We start from the raw sequence: 21,900 nt of genomic DNA, 5'->3' as shown, positions 1-21,900 counted from the left end.
GACTGCCTGGGTAGCAGGGAAGGGGCAGCCCAGCCCAGCTGCCAGGAGCGCAGTGCGCAGCGCCGTGCCGGGTGCTGCTGCTCCCAGGCATTGCAGGCAGCAGAGCTGCCCTCACTTGTGACGCTCATACAATCCTGGCAGCTCAGCTCATCTCCAGCAGCCTCTGCCGCCGGGCTGTAATTCGTAACACCATGCAGAGCGCACACACGGTCCTCTTAACTGCTGCTGTTTGCATCCTCTTTCAAGGTGAGTGCTCCTTGATTTGCTTATCTGTTGTTGGTAGAGGAGGGACTGAAGAGGTGAGTAGGAGATGGTTTTGGTGCTCATTTACTTTAAGAAGTGTGGAAGCTTATTCCGAACTAAGGGATGAGATGTGCAGAATCCTACCACAGTTTGTTACACTGTTGGGCTTTTTTGTATTGTTTTGCTTCTAACTCTTAGTTAAATCATCCCGATCCAATATGCCAACGAGACACACAAAGCCATTTTAATGTTGAGGAGAGAAAGCATCCGACATGTAAAGACTTGGTTTTATATACTGTGGAGCAATGAATGACTAGAAGAGCGAGATGATATTAAAAAGCTTTAAATGTGTGCTGCAAACAGCACCTTACCTCTGCGAATAAGGCAGCAAAATGTTTAAGTTATTTAAAAATATAACATTAATCCACTTATTCTGCAGATAAAGTGGGCAACAGATTTAATCCAGCTGCTGGTGGCACACTGGAAGGCTGGCAACTTGGGACTGGCTATAGAGAGTCACTATAATTTAGATTTAAAGTGACTTACCTAAAAGATCGAGTATTTATTTCAGGAAGCCTCGATTTAGGATATGAAATACCAAAAAACCAGGGCAAGGCTTGCAGTTAGAAAGCACCAAAGAAATAGGTTCATTTTTCAGTTAGCAACTTGGCTCGAGTGATTTCACTAGTCTGAAAAACGAAATCACCTTCCAAGTTTTATCTGAATGCAGCCTCATACGAGAGAACTTCCCTGTCTCAGGGAGATAAGAGCTCTTACAAAGTACCACCTGCTGCTAAACACCACAGCTCTGTCACCTGCAAATAGCTCTGCTTCCATCTCTTCAGCTGCTGAAAAACACTGGCCAGGGGGATGAAAAAACCTACACGTGTCCTTGCAAATATCTATAGATGTATGGCCCAAAGGGGCTGCAAGGTTCGTTCAGCAGGTGTGAGCTCTGTGCCTTTGGCAATGAGGGAGCACAGCACAGGTCCTTCTGTTGGGAGCACTGGGGGATGTGCTGCCCAGGGGAGACTTTAAGCGCCTCCTAAAAGGAGAGCGAAGCTGTGCTGAGTGCGGGACGGTGCCCGGCTGGCAGGGAGCTCATCCAGAGTGTCACTGGAGGCACAGACAGGCTGTGGAAGCTCAGAGCTAACACATGACAGCTTAGCATACAGCTCCCCCAGCAGCCACAGGGCACCATGGGGCCGTGCGGTAAATAAGCCCGGCTCAGGGTAACACAGGGCAGGCGGCAGATCCCTGCTCCTCACCTCACCCCGCCCCGCAGGCTGCGGCGGCTCCGAGCCCGAGCACCGGCTGTACGCGGCGCTCTTCAAGAACTACAACCAGTTCGTCCGGCCGGTAAAGAACGTCTCGGACCCCGTCATCATCCAGTTCGAGGTGTCCATGTCGCAGCTGGTCAAAGTGGTGAGTGCTCGGCCCTACGGGGCAACCGCGGGAGAGCCGGCACCGCGCCCGACACGCCTCTGTTTTACAGGACGAAGTCAACCAGATCATGGAGACCAACCTGTGGCTGAAGCATGTGAGTAGCGCTCCCGAGCCCGGTGTGAGGCGGCCTCAGCGCCGCTTCCCGCCCGGCGCTCTGCTGCCACACAGCGGCACGCGGGGCAGCTCGGGCCCGCAGCCGCCCCGTGCTGCGGTTAAAGGCAGCGCCTACGTCGGGTACAGCTGATACACCGATAGCGATCAGCTGCAGCTGGAACCCTCCTACCTCCCAACACCGCGTTTTGCTCTAGAGCGCAGTGGTGGTGGATAGGAAGGCGCACAGAGGTGTGGTGCTACCCACAATAAAACAGCCCTAAAGGCAACCCCACAGCGCTTGTGTTGACCCCAGTCCACAGGCTGTTGATTGCTTTGCAAACTTAATGCACTGACTCGTTTCTTCCTTCATTAGATCTGGAATGATTACAAGCTTCGGTGGAATCCAGTGGATTATGGAGGTGCTGAATTCATCCGAGTGCCCTCAGGCCAGATCTGGAAGCCAGATATTGTATTATATAACAAGTAAGATCCGTGTATATCTGTCTTAATTCAGTCATAGCAGTTCTAAACTACAAGGTAGATCCACATGAGATGGAAGCAAGACCTTCTTTGCTGTGGTGGCAGGAGCAGGTTTCCCAGAGGAAATGTGTGTGTGCCCCTCTGCTCTCCGAGGCAGCAGTTCTCAGTCTAATGCATTTAACTACACAGATCCAGAGCTCAAGTCAATGGAAGAGCAGTGGTAGTGTGACTTTTCTAACTGCAGCCATAAACATGAAAATTATGTTGTAATGTGTGTGAACTGACAGCGTAAAACTCCCTGGATCAGTTGCATCCTGATGTTGTGTCCATTTGCTTTGCAGTGCGGTTGGGGATTTCCAGGTTGATGACAAGACAAAGGCCCTACTGAAGTACACGGGTGATGTGACCTGGATACCCCCAGCTATATTTAAAAGCTCATGTAAAATAGATGTAACCTACTTCCCGTTTGACTATCAGAACTGCACCATGAAGTTTGGTTCCTGGTCTTATGATAAAGCCAAAATTGACTTGGTTTTAATCGGATCTACGATGAACCTGAAAGATTACTGGGAGAGTGGAGAATGGGCCATTATTAAAGCTCCTGGGTATAAACATGACATTAAATATAACTGCTGTGAAGAGATCTACACTGACATCACGTACTCTCTTTACATTAGACGCTTACCTTTATTTTACACTATCAACATGATTATTCCATGCCTGCTGATTTCTTTCCTGACTGTCTTGGTTTTCTATTTGCCCTCAGACTGTGGTGAAAAGGTGACACTCTGTATATCAGTCCTTCTGTCTTTAACGGTGTTCCTTCTTGTTATCACTGAAACCATACCTTCTACTTCCCTGGTGATCCCGCTTATTGGGGAATACCTCCTTTTCACTATGATCTTTGTAACTCTGTCCATTGTCATTACGGTATTCGTGCTTAACGTGCACTACAGAACACCCAAGACACACACCATGCCTGTGTGGGTGAGAACCATCTTCTTGAATCTGCTTCCCAGGATCATGTTTATGACGAGGCCGACCAGCGACGACGAGAATAATCAGAAGCCAAAGCCATTTTACACTTCTGAGTTTTCAAACTTAAATTGCTTCAACAGCTCTGAAATGAAATGCTGCAAAGATGGCTTTGTGTGTCAAGACATGGCGTGCAGCTGCTGCCAGTATCAGCGGATGAAGTTTTCCGATTTCAGTGGCAATCTCACACGAAGTTCCAGCTCTGAATCTGTAGATCCTCTGTTTTCATTTTCAGTTCTGTCACCAGAAATGAGAGATGCTATTGAAAGCGTGAAATACATCGCAGAAAACATGAAAATGCAGAACGAAGCAAAAGAGGTAAGAATATATTTTACTATAACTCAAACTGCATTTTGGAGCAGTTTGCTTTGAAGGGAAAAAAAAAAAAACCCAAACCAAAAGACAACATAGACCACTGTTTTGTATAAGTAAATTACATAAGCTGTATCACAGACGTGCAACTCTGAATGTAGATAACCCTGGGGAGCAGCTCTTGCACAACACTCTCTGCACTGACAACAAACCTTGCATGAGAACATAGCAAAATGTCAGCATTACCTACGAAACGTATACCAGATGTACTGATAACTGTGTACCAATACATCTGCACCACACTGTTTAAAGACCAGTAGTGTATTGCAGCAAGCTTTTCTGGCTTATCTTGATCACCTAAGAAGCTTTTTCCTTTCACTGCTGGCATACAGAAGTAGTGTCCCGTGAAGTTTGATGAACAACATTGGTGATTAATTATTTCATCAGTGAAAACGTAGGAAAGCTGAACAAAAAATGCCTTGCACAGTGTGAAATATTCCTAATTGCTAATGCCAATTATTAATCTAATAAATATGCCTTCTTAATATTTGATTTATTTTTCAGATTCAGGATGACTGGAAATACGTTGCCATGGTAATCGATCGTATTTTTCTATGGGTTTTCATCCTGGTATGTATTCTGGGAACAGCAGGATTGTTTTTACAGCCTTTGATGACCGGAGATGACGTGTGAAAGTTTAAAGCATCACGCTGTGAAATCAAATAAAACTTGTGCCAACCACACTCTGCACTCTTATCCCAGCACCTGATAGCGCTGCTCTGTGTTTCAGTAGTAGAATAAGTATCTCTCTCGGCTTCAACTCTGCTTGACCTAGAAGGCTTTATCAAAACATGATAGCATGAAAAAGAAATCTTTTCAAACTTCATTTCCAAGTAATACACGCTGTGCTTGTCAGCTCCTTCTCATAGCAGCTGGAAAAGATGTGGGTTGTACGTTAAACTTCATAGGAACTATCTAAGAAGCTGCTGATCAACTGAAAATTATACAGATGTTCCGGGAATTGAGACAGGTTGAATACTTCAGGCTACCAGAGTTGTCTGGTGTTAAGTATCTTCTGTTTGTGATAGGATCTTCTGGAAATAAGCTCCTATTAAATTAATGTATGCCCTGCTAAGGACAAAATGGTTTAGGAAGCGTAAGTACCAAATGCTACAGAACACTGCCACCCAGTGTATAAACACATTCAAACTGTGGGAAGAAAGGTCCGTAGGCAGGTTTTATTGCAAGGGACGGCAAGTGGGATACAAAACATTCCTGTAAAGTATGCGAAAATTATGTTGGGTAAATGTCTTTTTTTTTTCTTAAGAACTGCAGATAATTCGAGAGCTTGAACAAAGAATACAACAAAAACACAGTGATGTTTTGTAAAGATACAAACCGTTCTCTCTGTACCAAACTGGAAACTTTTTATTAATAGTGGTATCAAATGAGGTAACGCTTATAAAAATAAAGAGAATCAAGCTGTTGGAAACTCTGATTTTCTTTCATTTATTTTGACCAAGAGACAGAAGCTACCCAGAGCAGCATTAGTTACGTCTCAGCACATTCAGAAAGGAGTTACAGAAGTAAAGGGCCATGCTACTGAGTCTATTACCAGTTATTTCATTTCAGACACACCTGAGGATGAGCCGAAAGCCTCAAGGATTCCAGCATATCTTTTTCATCCACGGATATTGTGATCTGTTATAGAAATGACTGAAAGACCTTCATGTGTTTGCAAAAATTGTTAGTTACTGGAATAAAGGCTGGAGCTCCGCTGGCCGTGCTGCCAATTACCCCATGATATAACTAAGCAGTCTTCAGACATTATTGGTACAGGAGGGGAGCTAAAAAGATACACGGCTAATAGCCTTGCTTTGTTCTCTTTTCAGACAAGGGTAAATTATAGTAAGTAATTCAAAGCTAAGGAGGACTATGGAAAGAAATTTGCTTTTGGAAAGGAAATCAGATGTCCAAAGCACTTCTGCAATTTCCACACACGGTTCCTGATGCATTAATGTTAGTAATACTAAGAAAGTTATACTAATGGACTAAAGCAAAACTGCAAACTTGCTTTTGAAATAAATTATGCTGGGAATGTAGAAAATACTGATATCAAACGCCAGATGTGACTGTGTAACTGAACAGGAAGAGTCACTCCTTTTCCAACCAGAATCATTTGTAACTTGGTAAAAATTAACAATATGTTCTTAAGGATTAGTTGGCATCATTTCCCTATGCAAAAGCCATTCAGTAGCCCTGCAGGATACAGCTGTGTTAGGAAGGAACAAAGAACCTGACAAAACTTAAAGTGTAGGAGAAACCCTCTCTTCTAAAGTCTCTGCCAGAAATAAAACTTTTAAGAATAGCAGCACTGGAATAAATTTGAAGAATTAACATCCATCACTTAATGTAGTTTAGAGAGATAGTAGCTGACTTTATATATAAATATACATATATGAGATATAGCTGACACAGAGATGTCCATACTCACGTATCCTGTAAGCATTTTAAGGCTCAATATAGCACGTGGTCGCATCAGTACAGCAGAATTAACTAAACTGTAAGTTTAGCAGCAAATTCCACTGACAATGTCTAACACGGTGGCTCTGTTTATTGGTCTGTCAAAAAGGAAGGAAGTTCAATTGATGCCTTTGTTACTGTTTTCCATTTACTGAGCAGATACAAGTCATTTGCATAATATAATAAGTTGAAATAAGCAACTCTATTGTGCAAGCATCTGGAAAGATTTAATAGTAAATACAATATTTTCCACAGCAACTTAATAATGGGACTACAGTGATCTTCATTAAAACAACCTCCATCCTCCCACTTCTCAGTAGGTGTCAGTATACACTGCTTCTAACATACACATGCAAGTACTTGCAAAGGTCTTTGATTTTGACCTGCTTTAGAAGTATCTTGGTAGTTTGGCACTAAGCGAATTGACTTCTGTGTATCCTACATGTCATGCTTTAACATCGTTATTTTAAGGTTTAGGATTTCACTTATTTTTTTTTCCCTATCAGAAACTTGCCTACAAAGAACATGCACGGAAACTTAATTCTATGAACCCTTTTGAGCATGATGTTAGCAGGAGACAGACCCAAAAGTATCTTATGTATTTGTACTGCCTATATGCACAGGTACTATTATACTTGCCCATTTATGAATAACAGGAATAAATAACACAAGCGATCCAATTATTGAAACCAGAAGAAAGGCCCATAAGAACATTCGATCAAGCACCTGAGCAATAAATTTCCAGTCTTCAACAACCTAAAAAACAAAGAACATAAGAGCTGTCCAGTATGGGCAAGAGAGGGCGAAAATATAGCATCAGACTCTACAACAACTAACCACATTTTCCTTCCCCTCCTAGTCAGGTCAATTTGATAACCCCCTCCTTTTTAATATATGCATGCATTAACGGATCACACCGTGACCCTGAGCAAGAAAACACTTCTTTCTATGTAGACCAGTAAACTATGCAGCCCAAATACTACATTTTAGTGAAGCAGTTGACTCTGATGAGCACTGAACATCCTCAGTTATACAGAGAGAAAATCAGTACGCAATGTAATAACATAGTGGAGGATTTAGGATTCATGCCACAGCCCCACCGTGGAGTAGGACTCCCAGGCAGAAGTTAGATACTAAAGCTGCAAACAATTAACAGCAGACAGCAGCTCCAGCATTACACACAACACCTGACAACTGTGAAGTTACTGGTGCATGGAACTACACGCCAGGTAGAGCACTCACAGTGCTTTCAAGACTGTTTCCCTTTTTGATAGGATTATTTATATCCACACACATTTTTGCAAGTACAGCTGATATAATCACACAAGCAAATTAAAACTGCCAAAAAAGCAACTTTGATCTCAATTGGAACTATCTGCCTTTCCCAGGCACACTGCATCCTGTGAGGGAAGGCTACAACACCAGCTGGGTGAACTTAAATTATTTTCAACAACCAGCACAGAAATCTTTCTGCAACCAAAGCCTGCATTCTCCAGAAGCCAAATAACAAAATGTGGGTGAATCCCCAGCCAGCTGTATGTTCAGTTCTGATGTTTAGAGCTGCAGCAACCAAAAAACAAAATACCTATCAACTCTTACCACATATATCCAAATAAAGTAATTTAACAGAGAGAATCAACGCACAACTTACTCTAAACTGTACATTTAAGCAAACTATTCTATTTGAGCTGTATATACAAGGGTGTACTCTGCACTGTATATATAACAATCCTATTTCAATGGTACAGTTAGGTATTCAAAATCCAGACTGGATTGTTGCTGTGTGCTTCTTGTGGAAATATCAGAGTACAGCCCTGAGAAGCTGTAGATAGTTGCTGCATTAGAGGAATTAATTTGCTCCAAGGCTAGCATAAGAGTACATACCTCTCAGCAACTATCTACAGGTGGTGCTAGTTTAAAGCAAGGAAGGAAAACTGATTTGTAATGATCTTACCTGCACGGCAAAAACAGCCACACTAAGGATAGCTCAGTGTGCAAATGCACAGACTGAAAAATATCCTTTAAATTACATCAAAAGGTGTCAAAGAGAAATGATAATGGGGATAGAAGAGATCAGTCAAGAGGTCATCCAGTCGATGTCTGACCTCAGCACAAAATGATTAATCTATGAGGACAACCTGTATTTAAACTAATACAAATAATGGAGTTCAAAATGCTCTATATTTGGAATTGAAAGGTGCAAGAAAAAGGCTTAGCAGGAACTATTCTGGAATTGTAAATCAAATGTATTTTTCAGGTAACCTGCGGGTACAACGTTAAAATGAAAAAGACCTACTTCTCTCATTATGAAAGCAACACTCAGCAGCACTGCAGGTAGCAGTTACTCTACATGCTCTTGTAACAGCCGTGTGTCTCTGAAAATATTTGATTAAAGACAACATGGACTTCTAGAAAAAAGCATAAACATTTTAAGAATTCACATATGGAATTATACCAACCCAATACCTCAGTATTGGAGCATACCTGTACTCCTTTCCAGCAGAACCAAACCTATGGCTTCCAGTGAAGTATAGAGACTAGAAAACCTAGCACATATTAAATGTGACCACATAGTGAACCGTTACTCCTTGTTGTTGCGCTTCATTTCGGTTGGCTTGTTCTTTTTAATTTCCACTTTTAACAAAATGAGTTTGATATGACTAATACACCCACCTCACGAACTTCATTTTCCTTCATAACATGTCTTGTGATATATCGGATAGAGTCTAGAGCTGCTTCCAAGGTGTTTCTAGACGATTCTGATCCACTCATATTTCCTTTTTCCTCCTTCTGAGCAAAGTATCTATCTACGTGACTTCTCATGCACAGCAGCTTGGGAAGTTTGTGAAGAAATATCTTGCGAACCCAAGGCGCCATAGCATTGTGTGTAGATGAAGAGCGGTGATGAATATTGATAGCAAAGACAGTTATCACGATGGACAATGTCACAAATATCATAGTAAACACCAAGTATTCTCCTATAAGCGGGATGACTTTAGAAGACGATGGAATAATCTCTTCAATGACAAGAAGAAAAACAGTCAGAGATACCAGGACTGAAGTGCAAAGGGAAATTTTTTCACCTTCATTTGAAGGAAGATAGAAGACGAGGACAGTTAAGAAAGAAAGTCCAATACAAGGAATGATGAGGAACAGCGTGTAAAAAAGTGGTAAACGTCTAATTATAAACGAATATGTAACAAAGGGATACCAGCAGCATCCATCCGTTCTATTTCCTTTGCTCCCTGTTGCAGTCACTATTTCCCATTCTCCGTTATCAAAAAAGTCTCTTTTGTCAACATCATAATCTTCTAAGATTATATCAACCTGGGATCCATCGTAAGTCCAGGAACCAAATTTCATAGAGCAGTTTTGGAGGTCAAAGGGAAAGAAGGTTACATCAATAGTGCAAGAACTTTTGTAATTTGCTGGTGGAGTCCAAGCAATGGTGCCGTCATATTTTACCACAGTTTTAGTAGATGTCCCCTCAAAACGTCCGTCTGCACTGAAAGAAAAAGAGATATGTGCATACAATTATGATGAAGAGATGTGTTGTTGTCGCCATTTCAGCTGTTTGCTCCTTCCTTCTCCCCTTTCACTGCCAAAGTGTTGTACTGTGCTGTGTTCACAGTTTACTTCTTGTGGTTGTTTGGGTTTTTGTTTATTGGTTTTATGGGTTTGGGTTTTTTGGGGGCTGGTTTTTGTTGTTTGTTCTTGTGGGGTTATTTTTGGGTTTATTTTTTTTTAAACCAGAATCTCACACAGTTAATTACCTTCACAGAAGTAAAGGACATTTTCAAGCCACTAAAAGATCTCTATAACTTACAGCAATCCTGATGATTCAAGCAAGGAAATGCTGACCTTTAGCAGCCTGACCAAACCCTGATGTTTCTACTGGTAATGCAGCATAAATGTGGAGAAATCATCAGAACTGGGAAAAAAACAACCACACCACTTATGCTCCACTTCCAGACTTGAAACTATAATCAGCCTCTCTTGCCTCACCAAGGCAGAAAATGTAAAATGTGTTGCATATGCACCTGAACTGATCAGAAAGATTCATTCAAAACTTATTTCCTCTATCAATTCTCGAAAGAAACAAACACTGCTAAGTGCATTTCATTTTAAATCCACACTAAATATGAGTTACAACAGTATGAATCAGTTACTCTCTTCCTGCACACTGCCTCTACGTTATTAGCTTGTACCTAAGGCTGCACAAGACGTTGTCTTCTAAATAACAATTTACAAGAAGAAATGGAAATAAATATTTTGAAGAGACTAAAGAAGACACGGTAGCAAAATAAAACTTGCATTTAATGCAGCAACAAAACCAACGTGCATTTGGAGGCAAATTCTAAATGCACTAAATGTGCATACACAGTCCATCCAAGAAGCCTCCTCTCCAGTAGCTTACTGGAGGTTGGAGAGGAGCATTAGAAAGAGGAAATGGTGCTCTATATAAAAAGATGAAAATCTTACTTGTCATATAGCACAATATCTGGGATCCAAATAGAATCGGATGGGACACGAATAGATGTTATGCCAGCATACTCGTCGGGGTTCCATCTTAATTTCACATCTATCCATTCCTGTAGATGCAAGAGACGTAGAAATCATAATAAAGGTGGAGTTAATTCAAACAGGACAGGATCAGATAAAAACAGAAATACAAGCAATTAAAAATAAATAAACCAATGTATCACACTTACGTGAGCCTTCTGAAATTCACATACAAGACTGAATTTGCTGAGCAGACAACTAATGATGTTGTGAAGCATTTCTTATTTATTGTAAGAGCCATCTGATGGTATTTCAGTACAGACCTCATAATATTAAAATCCTTTTTCAGAGCATGTTTACACAAGTATTATAAATATAGTATTTTATATTTGACCTAAAAGCTCCAGAGGGGCACATGCTCAGAAACTTGCATTTTTCATCAGAGAGAACTGTAAATACATCCAGGTCAGTTCTTACTTCATTTGAGTTGACTTAACTGCATTAAGTTGTGCCTGCTAAGTAGTAATACAGCTTTCCTGAAAATAAATGCCTGAACTTACAATTTTTGGAGAGAATGGGAAGAACCAGAAAAAAACAATAGTGAAAATAAAAATAATGTAGTAAGCTAGTAAATGTAATTAGAGTCTGCAACCACTTCTCTAAGTTAAATTAAGAATGATTTGTGAGAAGCATTTCCCAGGCTAATAGTGGCCACTAAGTTTAGCATGGGACTTGGATTATTATCAAGCCTGTAGCTTCCTCTTGCCTTTAAACAAATGCTGTGATGAGGAAAATCAGCTTTTTATAGCAAGTGCATACAACTCCGAAATTGAAAACTTCAGTGGCAATTATTCACTAAGCACCAGACTTGAGAAACAGCTTAAAACAAATATACAAACAAATACACAAATTCTTCATGCTTCTCTTAATGCAGCTGTTGAAAGCAAACCTCTCTTACGGAGGCAGTGATTTTCATCATGGTGATAACACACACCTTGGTCTATTAAGCAGCCATACAACACAGCCTCAGAATTCTTTTTATAAGGAACATTTTAAAAGCATATTTCTTTATTTGTTCTTTTAACTGAATTTCACGACAATTAATCCTTTTGGGCATTTCCAGGGATGTATGTAATGTAAACATACTACGTGCAGTAAGAACTAATGCATCTGAGCAAACCAATATGCAGCTAAGTTGCATCCAATTTTCCATTTGCAGTTATGAAACCTCAGAATTCACTGTTGTTTCACCCATACCTGTTTCAGCCAGACATTTGTGGTCATCAGTTGATTCTTCTCATCCTATAAAAATCAAATGCATTTAATTAATTAAAATAAATAATAATAAACTGCATGGCACACAGTAACTAACAGCTACAGCTGATGCAAGTTTGTGATGTAAAAAACACCCCTAAGCCATTCCACTCTTTGGCAATGCACTTTTAAGATAACTTGTAAAACTTAACAGTTATGTCCGTAGCTTATTTAAGTGCTTAAAAAGCAGTATTTTCCCTTTTCTCTGATTCTCTTTCCTCTCCTAATTTTTTTCAGGTGACTGTATTTTATGCACTCTTACTGCTCTTCTATGGAAACGAGATGGAACAACAAACCTATGGAGGAAAAACTCCAAGTGGAAAAACCCACTGATTCGATGTGAGAGGAATGCAAAGAGAATAAGTTTTGGGGGAAAAAAGTAAAACAAAACAAACAAGCTTATTTACCATACGTACCACATCTACTAGCTGAGAGATTGCAAGACCAAACTTGATTTTGATCGTATCATTCAGGTGTTCCACTGGACGAACCCATCTTTGATAGTCTTCAAATAAATGTTTAAACAAACGATCTTCACTCTTGGCAATAAAAGAAGGTTCAGATACACCTGCATAATAAAAGCAACTTATTAACAGTGATTTAAACAAATAGAGTCCATACAGCTGTAACTATGCTTAGGTAAGTAGTAAGTTTATCATCCCCTTCCATCTAGAAGCACGGCTAAGACTGTGTCAGAATGTTATCGAATGAGCTGGCTATATCAGCACCTCAGCACTACCAGCACATCCATTACTCAAGCAACGAAGATACTTTCCCTACTAATAATAACAAAGGCAAAATGTACTCATGCCATTTAACTCATGTCACTTACCAGGTGCCACGCAGCCATGGAAATCCTCTAAAACTTACCTAGGAGGAGCTGAAGTTCTATTGTTCTAAACCAAAGTTCTATTGTTCTAAAAACCAGCACACAGGCCTTCAGTACACTGCAGAGCTTCTGCTCCTCTTTGAAATGTAGCTATCTTTCTTCACGTCCTACGCTGCTTCTTCTAATGTTTGTGCACATGTCATGCATAAACTGTGCAGTACCTGTAAAGTACTTTTCCCTGCATCTTTTCTATTTTATATACATGTGCTGATCTGTTTACCAGTGAACATTATAGACAGGAAGGCACCTTTCTTTTTAAGTAATAGTCTGCAGTCACTCACTTCATCTTCAGAGCGCTCAGGGATCCATTTCAGTGCCTGGAAACTGACTGATGACCTATAATAGCCAAAGTCTTTGTACAGTTTACAAAGGCCAGCAAATTAAATGCCTCTTCCCATCCCTCTGGAGAATGGAGTGTTTGGAAAAGAACAAACAGTGACCCAGGAGGCCATGCAGACCATCAGAACACATCAACACCTGCTTCAGGAAAGGGGCTTGCTGCTCACTGATGGCATTGCAACTGACTGAAACTACTGCAAAAAAAAGACTTCATCATTATTACAGTCAAAGGGGCAAAGTAATCCCAAGAAAGATGTGCACAAACATCTCCTTTTAATGCACCATTACATAAAGCCATGGCATTTCTAGAAATGATGTGCTCACTAACAGTATCCATCTAAAAAAAGATGCATCGAAAACAGGAAAGCACCAGAGAATGACATAAACAGATTAAAACCAGAGGCAGACATGCACGCAAGGAGAGATTTAAAAGATTAATATTATTTTGCTTGGCAAGGAGGTGAATTTAGCGCACGCCACCGAAGTCGATGAAGAAGCGAACGGCGTATGCAGAAAAATGACTCTGTTTAACCTTTCTCATGAAAGAACACAAAGGAAGCAGGAGGAGCGATTAAAAGCAATGTAAGAGATCTCTATTTCAAGTTTTTTATCACAAATATTCCGCGAATTGCGGTGATCAGACACTGCAGAGGACTGACATCCCAGAGTTGCCCATGATGATAGCACTGTGGTTAGGGCAGGTAGCACCATGTTTGCCTGTCAGCTCTCATTCTAACACAACTTGTGCGATCCACCCCAGAATCAGACCAACGGATTGAGGGCTTCCATTTGTGGCAGACTTGCTAACACCACTGAACTGCACCAAAGCTCCCTGCCTGCGGCTGCACCCAGCCCACACAACCACAGCACCGCAGCTTTTGCTTTCCTCCCACCCATCACAGTGCTCTGCGGGCAGTGGCAGCTTCTGCTGTGCTGCAAGAGCCCGACCACGAGGGAATTCCTCCACCTGGGTGAGCACTGCTGGTCAGAACAGTGCAGGAGAAGCACTATTCGGAATTCTTACTGATATTTAAGCTCAAAGCATCCTCATTAGCCAAGGGCTTCTTCCCTCTTGTAGCTGCATGCAGATTTGCCAAGTCCTGCTTATTATTATATCTGAGAGAATGCTTCCTGCAGCCACAGCTTAATTTCTCTGTTCCTATATCCCTATTTCCTCAATTACAAATAGTTTTGTGTACATTCCAGCCTCGTGTTTCATAAATACACCATTTTTGTATGAGCACTGATTCCATTTTCCTTTCACAGTCACAATGTTACCGCATTTGGTGAGCAATTTGTGAGCATTAATTGACCTTGAAGCAATGCAGGGGCAGAGCTGCACTGTCACAGTCTCTGTGCTCCTGTAAGATGACCTGCCGTGCACCAACCCAGCACCCTCCATGTACACACCGTCTGCAGATGCAGCTTCTCTTCTGCTGAGCTAATCAGGGATGTGTGCCCTTACCACTTTTCCATGCTTAATAGCAAGGTTTTCAAACAGCTCCCACTCAGACCTACAGTACACTCGCTGATTTAATGAGGTCACCATATTTACTAACAGCATCATTCAGTTAATTATCTCCATTTTCTTCCCTGTCATGAAAATATCCACACATTTTCATGCTTCTAAGCTCGCTTTTCTGCTTACTAATAAGCTGGAGAATGCTGGCCCGTAAGAGGAGCTTATATCCAGGAGGTTGGAGACAGTAACAAGCTCCAAAGAATGGGCAAAAATAAAACAAGCCCTCCATCTTTCTGTGTGTTATTTAACAGGACAACAAAGCTTATCCATTGCACTGGCTGCATGCATTCAATTACTCTTTATTGTGTATTTGCGTGCTGTAAAAATTATCAAGCGTGAACCGTTGTTTATTGGTGTTAGTGCTCATTAAAAAATGAACTGGTGGTCAGCAGAAATAAGGCACAGAAGAGAGCAAAAGAGGGGAAATCCAGCTGGCAGCAAGGCAACGGGCACTTGGAGGAGGCTACACCACTGGAGAAGAGCAGGAAGAGGTTAAAACCTATGGAGAGGAATAGCAAACTGGAGAGCAAACCTCACAGTGAAGTGGGTTTCCAGCTCCTGAAGGGCCATTTTAAGCGTGCCTGTACCAGTGTGGCTTTAGCCAGGTGGAGCTCAGTGAGCTCTGCAGCCTAAACCACAGGTAGCTGCACTGTGCAGTGCTAAATCCCAGAGGCAACGCTTGCTTCAGTTGGCACCCAACCCTCTCTCCTCTCAGCCTTCCTCTGTGTGACTTTGTGTACAGGAAAGAACACAAAAATCATATCAGAAAGTGGCCACAATTGGAATTCTGCGATCACAGACAAACGTTTCTATGCCAAGAGCGCCCACTTTTTGCATTCATATATGCAGTGAGAGCGTACTTTTGACAGGGTTACAATGGGTTAAAAATGAAGTAGGAAATGCCATTAGTAACAGGAACAACCTGATCACTACTTGGTGCTGTTCGAGAAGAGCTCCGTGGTGCAGCGAGTCTAATATCATAATTTAGAATCCCAAGCACAGATTTATTTAATAACAATACATACAATAGGAAAAAACACTATGAAGGATCATCATCATGGCCTTATATCTGTATTTTATAATTAAACCTTGCTTCTTTATTGGTGTTCTAATGCAGGGTACAGCCTGCTGCAAACTACAGCACACCCAACAGCCCAGGGAGCTGCATTAACACAGCAGACCAGATTGGGTTCACCTGCACTTCTAAGACAATGATTTTCAGCATCTTTCACACAATTTATAACAAAGGAAGCGCTAAAAGTGCAGTGGAAACAGTTTGTATCTTATTCTACAACCGTCCCATGGTCACCTTAGATATAGATTTTAAATGGCCATCTTTCCTATGAACTCTAAGTTTCCTGTGCTGAGCACTGATGATTGCCCTCCATCTCCCTGAGCGGATCTGGTCACATCAGGCTCTGTTGGGAGCTGGTGACAACGTTAAGTGCAAGCCACAGTACTATTGCAGCAGACAGGAAAAAGTAGAGCAAGATTACGTACAATATTAACTACACAGATCTTAAAAACACAGAGGAAAAACGTAAAGAAAGATCAAGACAGAGAGAACCCCCTGCCACTGCTTCGCTAACCAGAAGACATATGTAACCTAATGACAAATCCCTCTACTCCTGGAAATGATCACAAGTTACAGTTTCTGCATGGTCTTCAGTTTCATCAGACCATGCTTGGATATCTCAAAGGTGAAGAGTACAACCAAGGCAGAGCTGTGTTGCAGGAACTTGTACGTATCTCCATCTATTTCAGGGTGTTCAATCGGAGCAGAACAAAGTGACGTATTGCAGGCATGAAACTGTCAGAGATTTCCAGCTGCAACACTGCTCAGCCCTAACCAGGATGAACAAAGGCTCGAGATCTGCATGTAGAAAGCAGGGAAAACAGTTCTTACATTCGAATTTAAAAGATCAAAGTTTCCAGCTTGATAACTGGAAAGTATAACTAGACCATCCCTAAAGAGCTTAACATCAAGGGATAATTACTGCTCATATTAATGAGTGCGGGTACAAATGTTCTAACCACAGCAGCGTGCTTTAGTGTCACACAGCCTGCGGTTCATCAGGAAACAGATACAGTCACCTAGGGCTGCCTCTTGAGAAGCGCTGTTTGGTTTTGTTCCCAACATCTGAGCTCTGGATCCTCTCGTAAAAGCACAGAGGTGGCAGGCAGCCCCTGCGCTCTGCAAGGAGTGCAAGGATGAGCAAATACACAGAGCCTTCATAGCCAAACCGTCTGCTCATACAGACCTAACCTAGAGGGGATGCATCACAGCAGTCAGCATTCTAAGAATTGCCAAAGAAAACTATAAGAGGAGAAAAGTAGGGGGAGAGGGAGGAATAAGCAATTAAATGCCAAGATGTCCTTTGGGAGAGGAAGGCACACAGCTTCCTGCTGCCAGCGGATGATCTTTGTATTCAGCCAGGATGGAAAACACTGCATTTCCAAACACTGCATGCAAGAATAATCTGTTCAATCACATTTAGCAGTAATGGATTGCAATTGTGTACGCTGAATTAAAAACAAGAGGTCAGTGCAACTGATTTCCCTTACGCTGCACTTCGGGCTATTTCTTAAACTCCGAGCTTTCAAAAAACCCAACTTTATCTTCTGTTAATTTCCCTTCTGCTCGTACGTACGGTGACTCCTGGATTATCAGCCCTTTTGGCAGCAGCTTTAGCAACGTGCCCATAACCAACGTGAAGCGCTTTGCAATAATTCCCGATCAATAATTCCTTGAAGGACCATCGATTTGCTCCTTCAAGCTTCGTTTCCCGGCCCCACGCTCTGCCTCGCACCCTCATGGGGCCGTTCCCGCAGCGGGTGGGAGGCGGCCGCTCCTCAACTCCGACACAACGCGCTGCCCCGCGCCCCTCCACATTGCGGAGCCCCCATCGCTCCCAACGGACCGCAAGGCCCCGCTCCCCCCTCAGCCCGGAGCCGGGTGCGGCCCCATGGCCGAGCGATACCCCGGAGCCCTCCCGGCTGCCCGCCGAGCGTCTTACCCGCCTGAGGGGCGCGGGCGGCGGGTCCGGCTCCGGGCTTCCCGAGGACGAGCGCGAAGAAGCAGCTGAGGAGGAGCAGGAGCTGGGGGCGGCCGCAGCGCAGCCCGGAGCGCAGCTCGGCCATGGCCCCGCCGCCTCCAGCCCCGCGGCGGGCACGGGGCGCCGATACCGGCGGGAGGCGCTGACCACGCCCCGCACGGAGCCGCTGAGGGGCGCGGGGGGCGGGAGCCGCTGTGCTGCTGTATCTGCTGTATCTGCTGTGCTGCCCGCCCTCTGTGTCAGGACAGCGGCCCGGGGCGGTGACACGCAGCCCCGCAGAGTGGCCGGTGTCGGCTCCGCGCTGTGCGGGACGGGCGGCCCTTCCCGGAGCGCCGCTTCTGACGGGGAGCTCCGAGCAGGCGGCGGCTGAGCGCCCCGGCACGCAGCACAGAGAGCAGCTCTAAAGGCAGGACGGCTTGGAACTTCACAAAACAAACGAGCTTCACAAAGCAAGCTACTAAACGACTCCTTACAGGACCTGTTTTCAATACCTGGTAACCACAACGCTGTGAGAAAGGATAACTTTAAATGCACCAACTAACAAATAACGCCAGCAACTCTGTATGTAGCTCCTGGAACGAGTGTTACTCAAAGTGTCATCACAACAAAAGTTTAAGCATTCATGCAGCTGTTTATGTTTAACAACCAACACGGGCCCTTCAGCATCAGCCCCGCTCCGAGCTGCTGAACTCTCTTATTGCCCGCTGGGCTGTGTGCGCCATGCACTGCAGGAGGGCAGTGAACGAGGGCTGCTTACACCGGAGTTCTGGCAGCACACGCATCGATCGCAGTGCTCTGCAGTAAACACGCCCATTCCTCACATCCAGAAGCTGTCTGCACGCTGCAGGCCATACAACACCCAGCGTGTGGCTCTTATGGTGAAGTGCTCGGTGCATACACGGCGGTCAGCACAAGATTTGAGAGTAAATGAAAGCCCAAAGTATGGCATGGGGATCAAACAAGCAACCTTCCAACAAACAAACCCACCAACACTGTATTCTTTTGTATCACAGTGGAGTCTGGATGTTCTCTGCGTGTTCCAAAGATTACCAGGCATTGCTTCAACTGGAATTACACACCCAGCCCGTGCTGAGTGCCCCCCACTGCACTGCACCTGCTGCTCCCACCCAAGGTCAGGGCTGGGTTTCTATTGGCAGCATGTGAGCATTGCAGTCAATGCATCTCAGGGCCACGTTTGGCTAACAGAGCTAAATGCATCCTCCACTCAAACGTGCAGGGTGCAGCTAACTGGATTTATTACATAACCATGAATTTGTTTGCAGCTGTGTCCCAGCCTGACAAAACAGATGCTGGTGGATATAAAAGGATGGAATTGTCTATGCTGCTGCCCAAACTTTGGCTAAATATTTTATGTAGATCATCTGGCACACGTTGATTTTGCTGTATTACTGCTGGTAGGGAAAAGACTAATAAGCAAGGAACGATTTGTGCTTGGAGCAAAATGTTAATACCGACAGCATTGTGCTAAGCTTAATATTTATCACTGAGACCGAAGCAATGACAGAACTGCCCGGGTCCCTCTCAGCGGGAGCTGACAGCTGAAGGTCTGCACTGAAGTATGTGAATCCCCAGCAAATTGGCTTCCCCTGGGCACTGCGGAGCGCTTTAACTGCAAAACCAAAGGCCAAATTAATCACAGATAAAAACAGCCAACTGAGAACTGCTCCGCTCTCTTTGTAAAATCTGCAATATGCCCATATGTGAAGCTGAATTTTCTCCTGCTGGAAGCACAGAGCTATAGAGCCACTGAAGGCTACTCTCACTTCTTCCTGATAAAATACTCCAGCAGCTTTTCTTGTTGTAATAGAAACAGCTACAGTTAAAGCCTGAAAACAAGCACAACTTTCACTGCACAAAAGCCATATAGGAAGCCTTCCTCGAAGAACACAGCAGACATTTAAAGTCCCACAGCCTCAGTGTTCTGAACATACATTCCTCTTTTGTGTGGAGCACCTGAGTGTGTTAACACTGTGGACTTGGATACAATTAGATGTGTTATCAATGCATCACATTCAGCTCTGCACCCTCTGAACACTTTACATTTAAACATGTTGCAATCCTCAGCATATTCACTCATACAACACAGTAGAGAACTATTATCACCAGTTTTGAGAATCCGAACTGAAGGGATAAGTGAGTGACTTGAGAACATCACAGTACAGAAGCAGCAGACAAACCTAACACGGCCTTTATCACCTTGTGTGTGTTTTTAAGTATGTGATGTGGAAACATTGGGGTGAGTAGGGACTTGTCTCTAAAGTCACCTTCTGTGTCTCAGTGCACAGGGTGGTAACTTACTTTCATTACTTCTTAAGCTACTTAGAATAACAGAACACACGACCATTTAACAGGACAACCCATTTGTGAGCACTGGTCAAGGCAAGTCCTACCGCGCATCCAAGTGAGATATGAACTGTCCAGTCTTTATGTTCACTAACACCATGTCAAGCAAATGATTCCAATACTTCTACCTAATCTGAAAGATCTGTCACCTTCCATGGGACCACACGAAGCTCTGGTGTCAAAATAACATGTAACCCATGGCAATAGCTAAGTACTTGAAATACTAATGTAGTACATGGTAAACTCCATGCTAGCACCACCAAGCACACCCAAAATAATGCATAAATTAAAAAATTAAAAGAGGAAAATCATTCTGATTAGCAAAGATAACTCAAATGCATCACCAGAATTAATCTTCTGGCCTTGTGACTTACACGTATATACACAACTTAGCACAACACCTCCACACATAATGGAGCAGAGATTTACACAGTGATGAACCCTGACTTGGATGCTGTAATGGATTCCTAGGAGGCAGAAAGCACTGCAGGAGTCCATAGTAATGTCAGTGATCTTTGACAAGTTGAAAAAACCCTGTGCCAGCATTGCTACTTGTGGGGCTTATCCAAGCATTATAAAACAGCCATCATCAGGGATGTCAGTGATTCAGAAATCTGCAAAAGATGCTGGTATTCTTTGATACCTTTAATGCCATATAAGACTTATGTGCTGAATTCTCTACATAGAAATGGAGCTTGAGGTATTAGTACAGTCCTTTGCTATGGAGATTACATCTTACTGCATGGACTTTACACTATCATTCCCAAGTTAGGGCTGGAAGGGAAGGTCATGTAAAAGAACTCAGTCTAACCTCATTAGCTACAAAGCTTGAGTGCTGACTAAGTACTAATTACTAAAGGCTAAAACAATTCGAACAATTGCTCTGCACTGAGACTTAGAAAATTAGTAAGCAGGTTCTGTGGCTGCAGGGAACCACATCGCCCTTACCTCACTACACATACAGCTGCTGCCAACATGAATGCAGTACATCCACTCAAGCTGTAGCACAGACACCTGAATCCAGATTCCTTCCTCTGCTCTCAACACCGAATCTTTGAGCAATGAGATAAAAAAAATAAAATGGGTTTTGTTGAAATTGATGATGATATATGTGTTATCAGACAAAAATGGCTGCGGTTGGTTAAAAATAGGACACACAGCATGGATTCACTCTGGTTCCTTATTAATTCCTCATATTAAATCCTGCAAGCATCCGATATCTTTCACAGTGAAAGGCAAAAGGCTTGTACGCATTCCCACTAAATCCAGTCAGTAGTGAGGCTGAATCATTGTAATGATTCAGTTTAATTACAGCAGATAGGGCCTCTCAATTAAGAACGTTAATCAAGTCAGCTCATTTTTTAATACAACTTAAAAAGCATAAAAGAATTCTCAGTTACTTGCTCACACTGTCGCTTTTTTCATCTTCCTTATTTTGCATTCAGCATAGGGACAAACCAAACAAAAATGATTCTCATTTCTAATTCATGTACATATACTATGATTTCTCATGTGGTTCGCTCCTTTGCTTTCCACTGTTGTTTGACAGACAAGGGAACTGAATTCTTTGGGGAAGAGCAAGTGACACTAAGTTACAGAATATAAACCAGGATAAAATGGAGAATAATCAGTGTGGCTTTACACTGTTTTCTTTAACTGTTTGCTTCCAGACAAGACAGTGCATCATTTTAATGTGGCCTCTGCAAAATGTCTTCCTGGTTTGTGTGCACACAGCTAGCACTGCGTGATTGATTTCTTACCAAACAGGCACTCACTCAAGG

The 21,900-nt window shown here is 42.8% G+C and overlaps 2 protein-coding genes across 12 annotated transcripts; one reads left to right on the top strand and one right to left on the bottom strand.

The window, feature by feature from the left end:
• The first annotated feature begins 22 nt into the window (after positions 1 to 22).
• Positions 23 to 5,101, top strand: CHRNA3 (cholinergic receptor nicotinic alpha 3 subunit). The gene is made up of 6 exons (XM_015872552.3): positions 23 to 246; positions 1,529 to 1,668; positions 1,739 to 1,783; positions 2,156 to 2,265; positions 2,604 to 3,615; positions 4,174 to 5,101. Exons 1-6 carry the CDS (start codon positions 192 to 194, stop codon positions 4,300 to 4,302), a joined length of 1,491 nt encoding a protein of 496 aa, XP_015728038.1. The 5' UTR covers positions 23 to 191; the 3' UTR covers positions 4,303 to 5,101.
• On the bottom strand, positions 2,926 to 21,179 carry CHRNA5 (cholinergic receptor nicotinic alpha 5 subunit). Of its 11 annotated transcripts, none has more exons than XR_014934418.1 (8): positions 21,068 to 21,171; positions 12,366 to 12,517; positions 11,893 to 11,937; positions 10,615 to 10,724; positions 8,806 to 9,637; positions 6,772 to 6,888; positions 5,248 to 6,230; positions 2,926 to 3,534 (listed from the first exon to the last, which is right to left on the bottom strand). XR_014934418.1 is itself a non-coding variant. In XM_032446963.2 (7 exons), exons 3-7 carry the CDS (start codon positions 11,917 to 11,919, stop codon positions 6,162 to 6,164), a joined length of 1,155 nt encoding a protein of 384 aa, XP_032302854.1. In that variant the 5' UTR covers positions 11,920 to 11,937; positions 12,366 to 12,517; positions 21,068 to 21,179; the 3' UTR covers positions 5,093 to 6,161. The 11 variants fall into 11 exon arrangements, 5 of the variants coding, with proteins under 5 accessions (XP_032302854.1, XP_015728039.2, XP_015728040.2 ...); XR_001557409.3 differs by lacking the exon at positions 21,068 to 21,171 and adding an exon at positions 17,717 to 17,855; XR_014934416.1 differs by lacking the exon at positions 21,068 to 21,171 and adding an exon at positions 17,717 to 17,855 and having other exon boundaries at positions 3,404 to 3,534; positions 6,104 to 6,230.
• Between the last annotated feature and the right edge of the window lie 721 nt (positions 21,180 to 21,900).

This window comes from Coturnix japonica, chromosome 14 (genome assembly GCF_054131305.1).
Source record: "Coturnix japonica strain WE chromosome 14, WE-NBRP24, whole genome shotgun sequence".
NCBI classification, from domain to species: Eukaryota; Metazoa; Chordata; class Aves; order Galliformes; family Phasianidae; genus Coturnix; species Coturnix japonica.
This window is presented reverse-complemented; position numbering and strand designations above follow the sequence as displayed.

What these genes read in the sequence shown, in the direction of transcription:
- CHRNA3 (XM_015872552.3), top strand. Translation starts at nt 192, where the DNA reads ATGCAGAGCGCACACACGGTCCTCTTAACTGCTGCTGTTTGCATCCTC. An exon ending in TGTTTGCATCCTCTTTCAAG is followed by an intron (nt 247 to 1,528) that starts GTGAGTGCTCCT and finishes CCCGCCCCGCAG; the next exon opens with GCTGCGGCGGCTCCGAGCCC. An exon ending in CCAACCTGTGGCTGAAGCAT is followed by an intron (nt 1,784 to 2,155) that starts GTGAGTAGCGCT and finishes TTCCTTCATTAG; the next exon opens with ATCTGGAATGATTACAAGCT.
- CHRNA5 (XM_015872553.3), bottom strand. Translation starts at nt 17,840, where the DNA reads ATGGCCGAGCTGCGCTCCGGGCTGCGCTGCGGCCGCCCCCAGCTCCTG. An exon ending in CGCCCGCGCCCCTCAGGCGG is followed by an intron (nt 12,518 to 17,716) that starts GTAAGACGCTCG and finishes TTTATTATGCAG; the next exon opens with GTGTATCTGAACCTTCTTTT. An exon ending in TTCCTGTTATTCATAAATGG is followed by an intron (nt 6,231 to 6,771) that starts GCAAGTATAATA and finishes CCTTTTTGACAG; the next exon opens with ACCAATAAACAGAGCCACCG.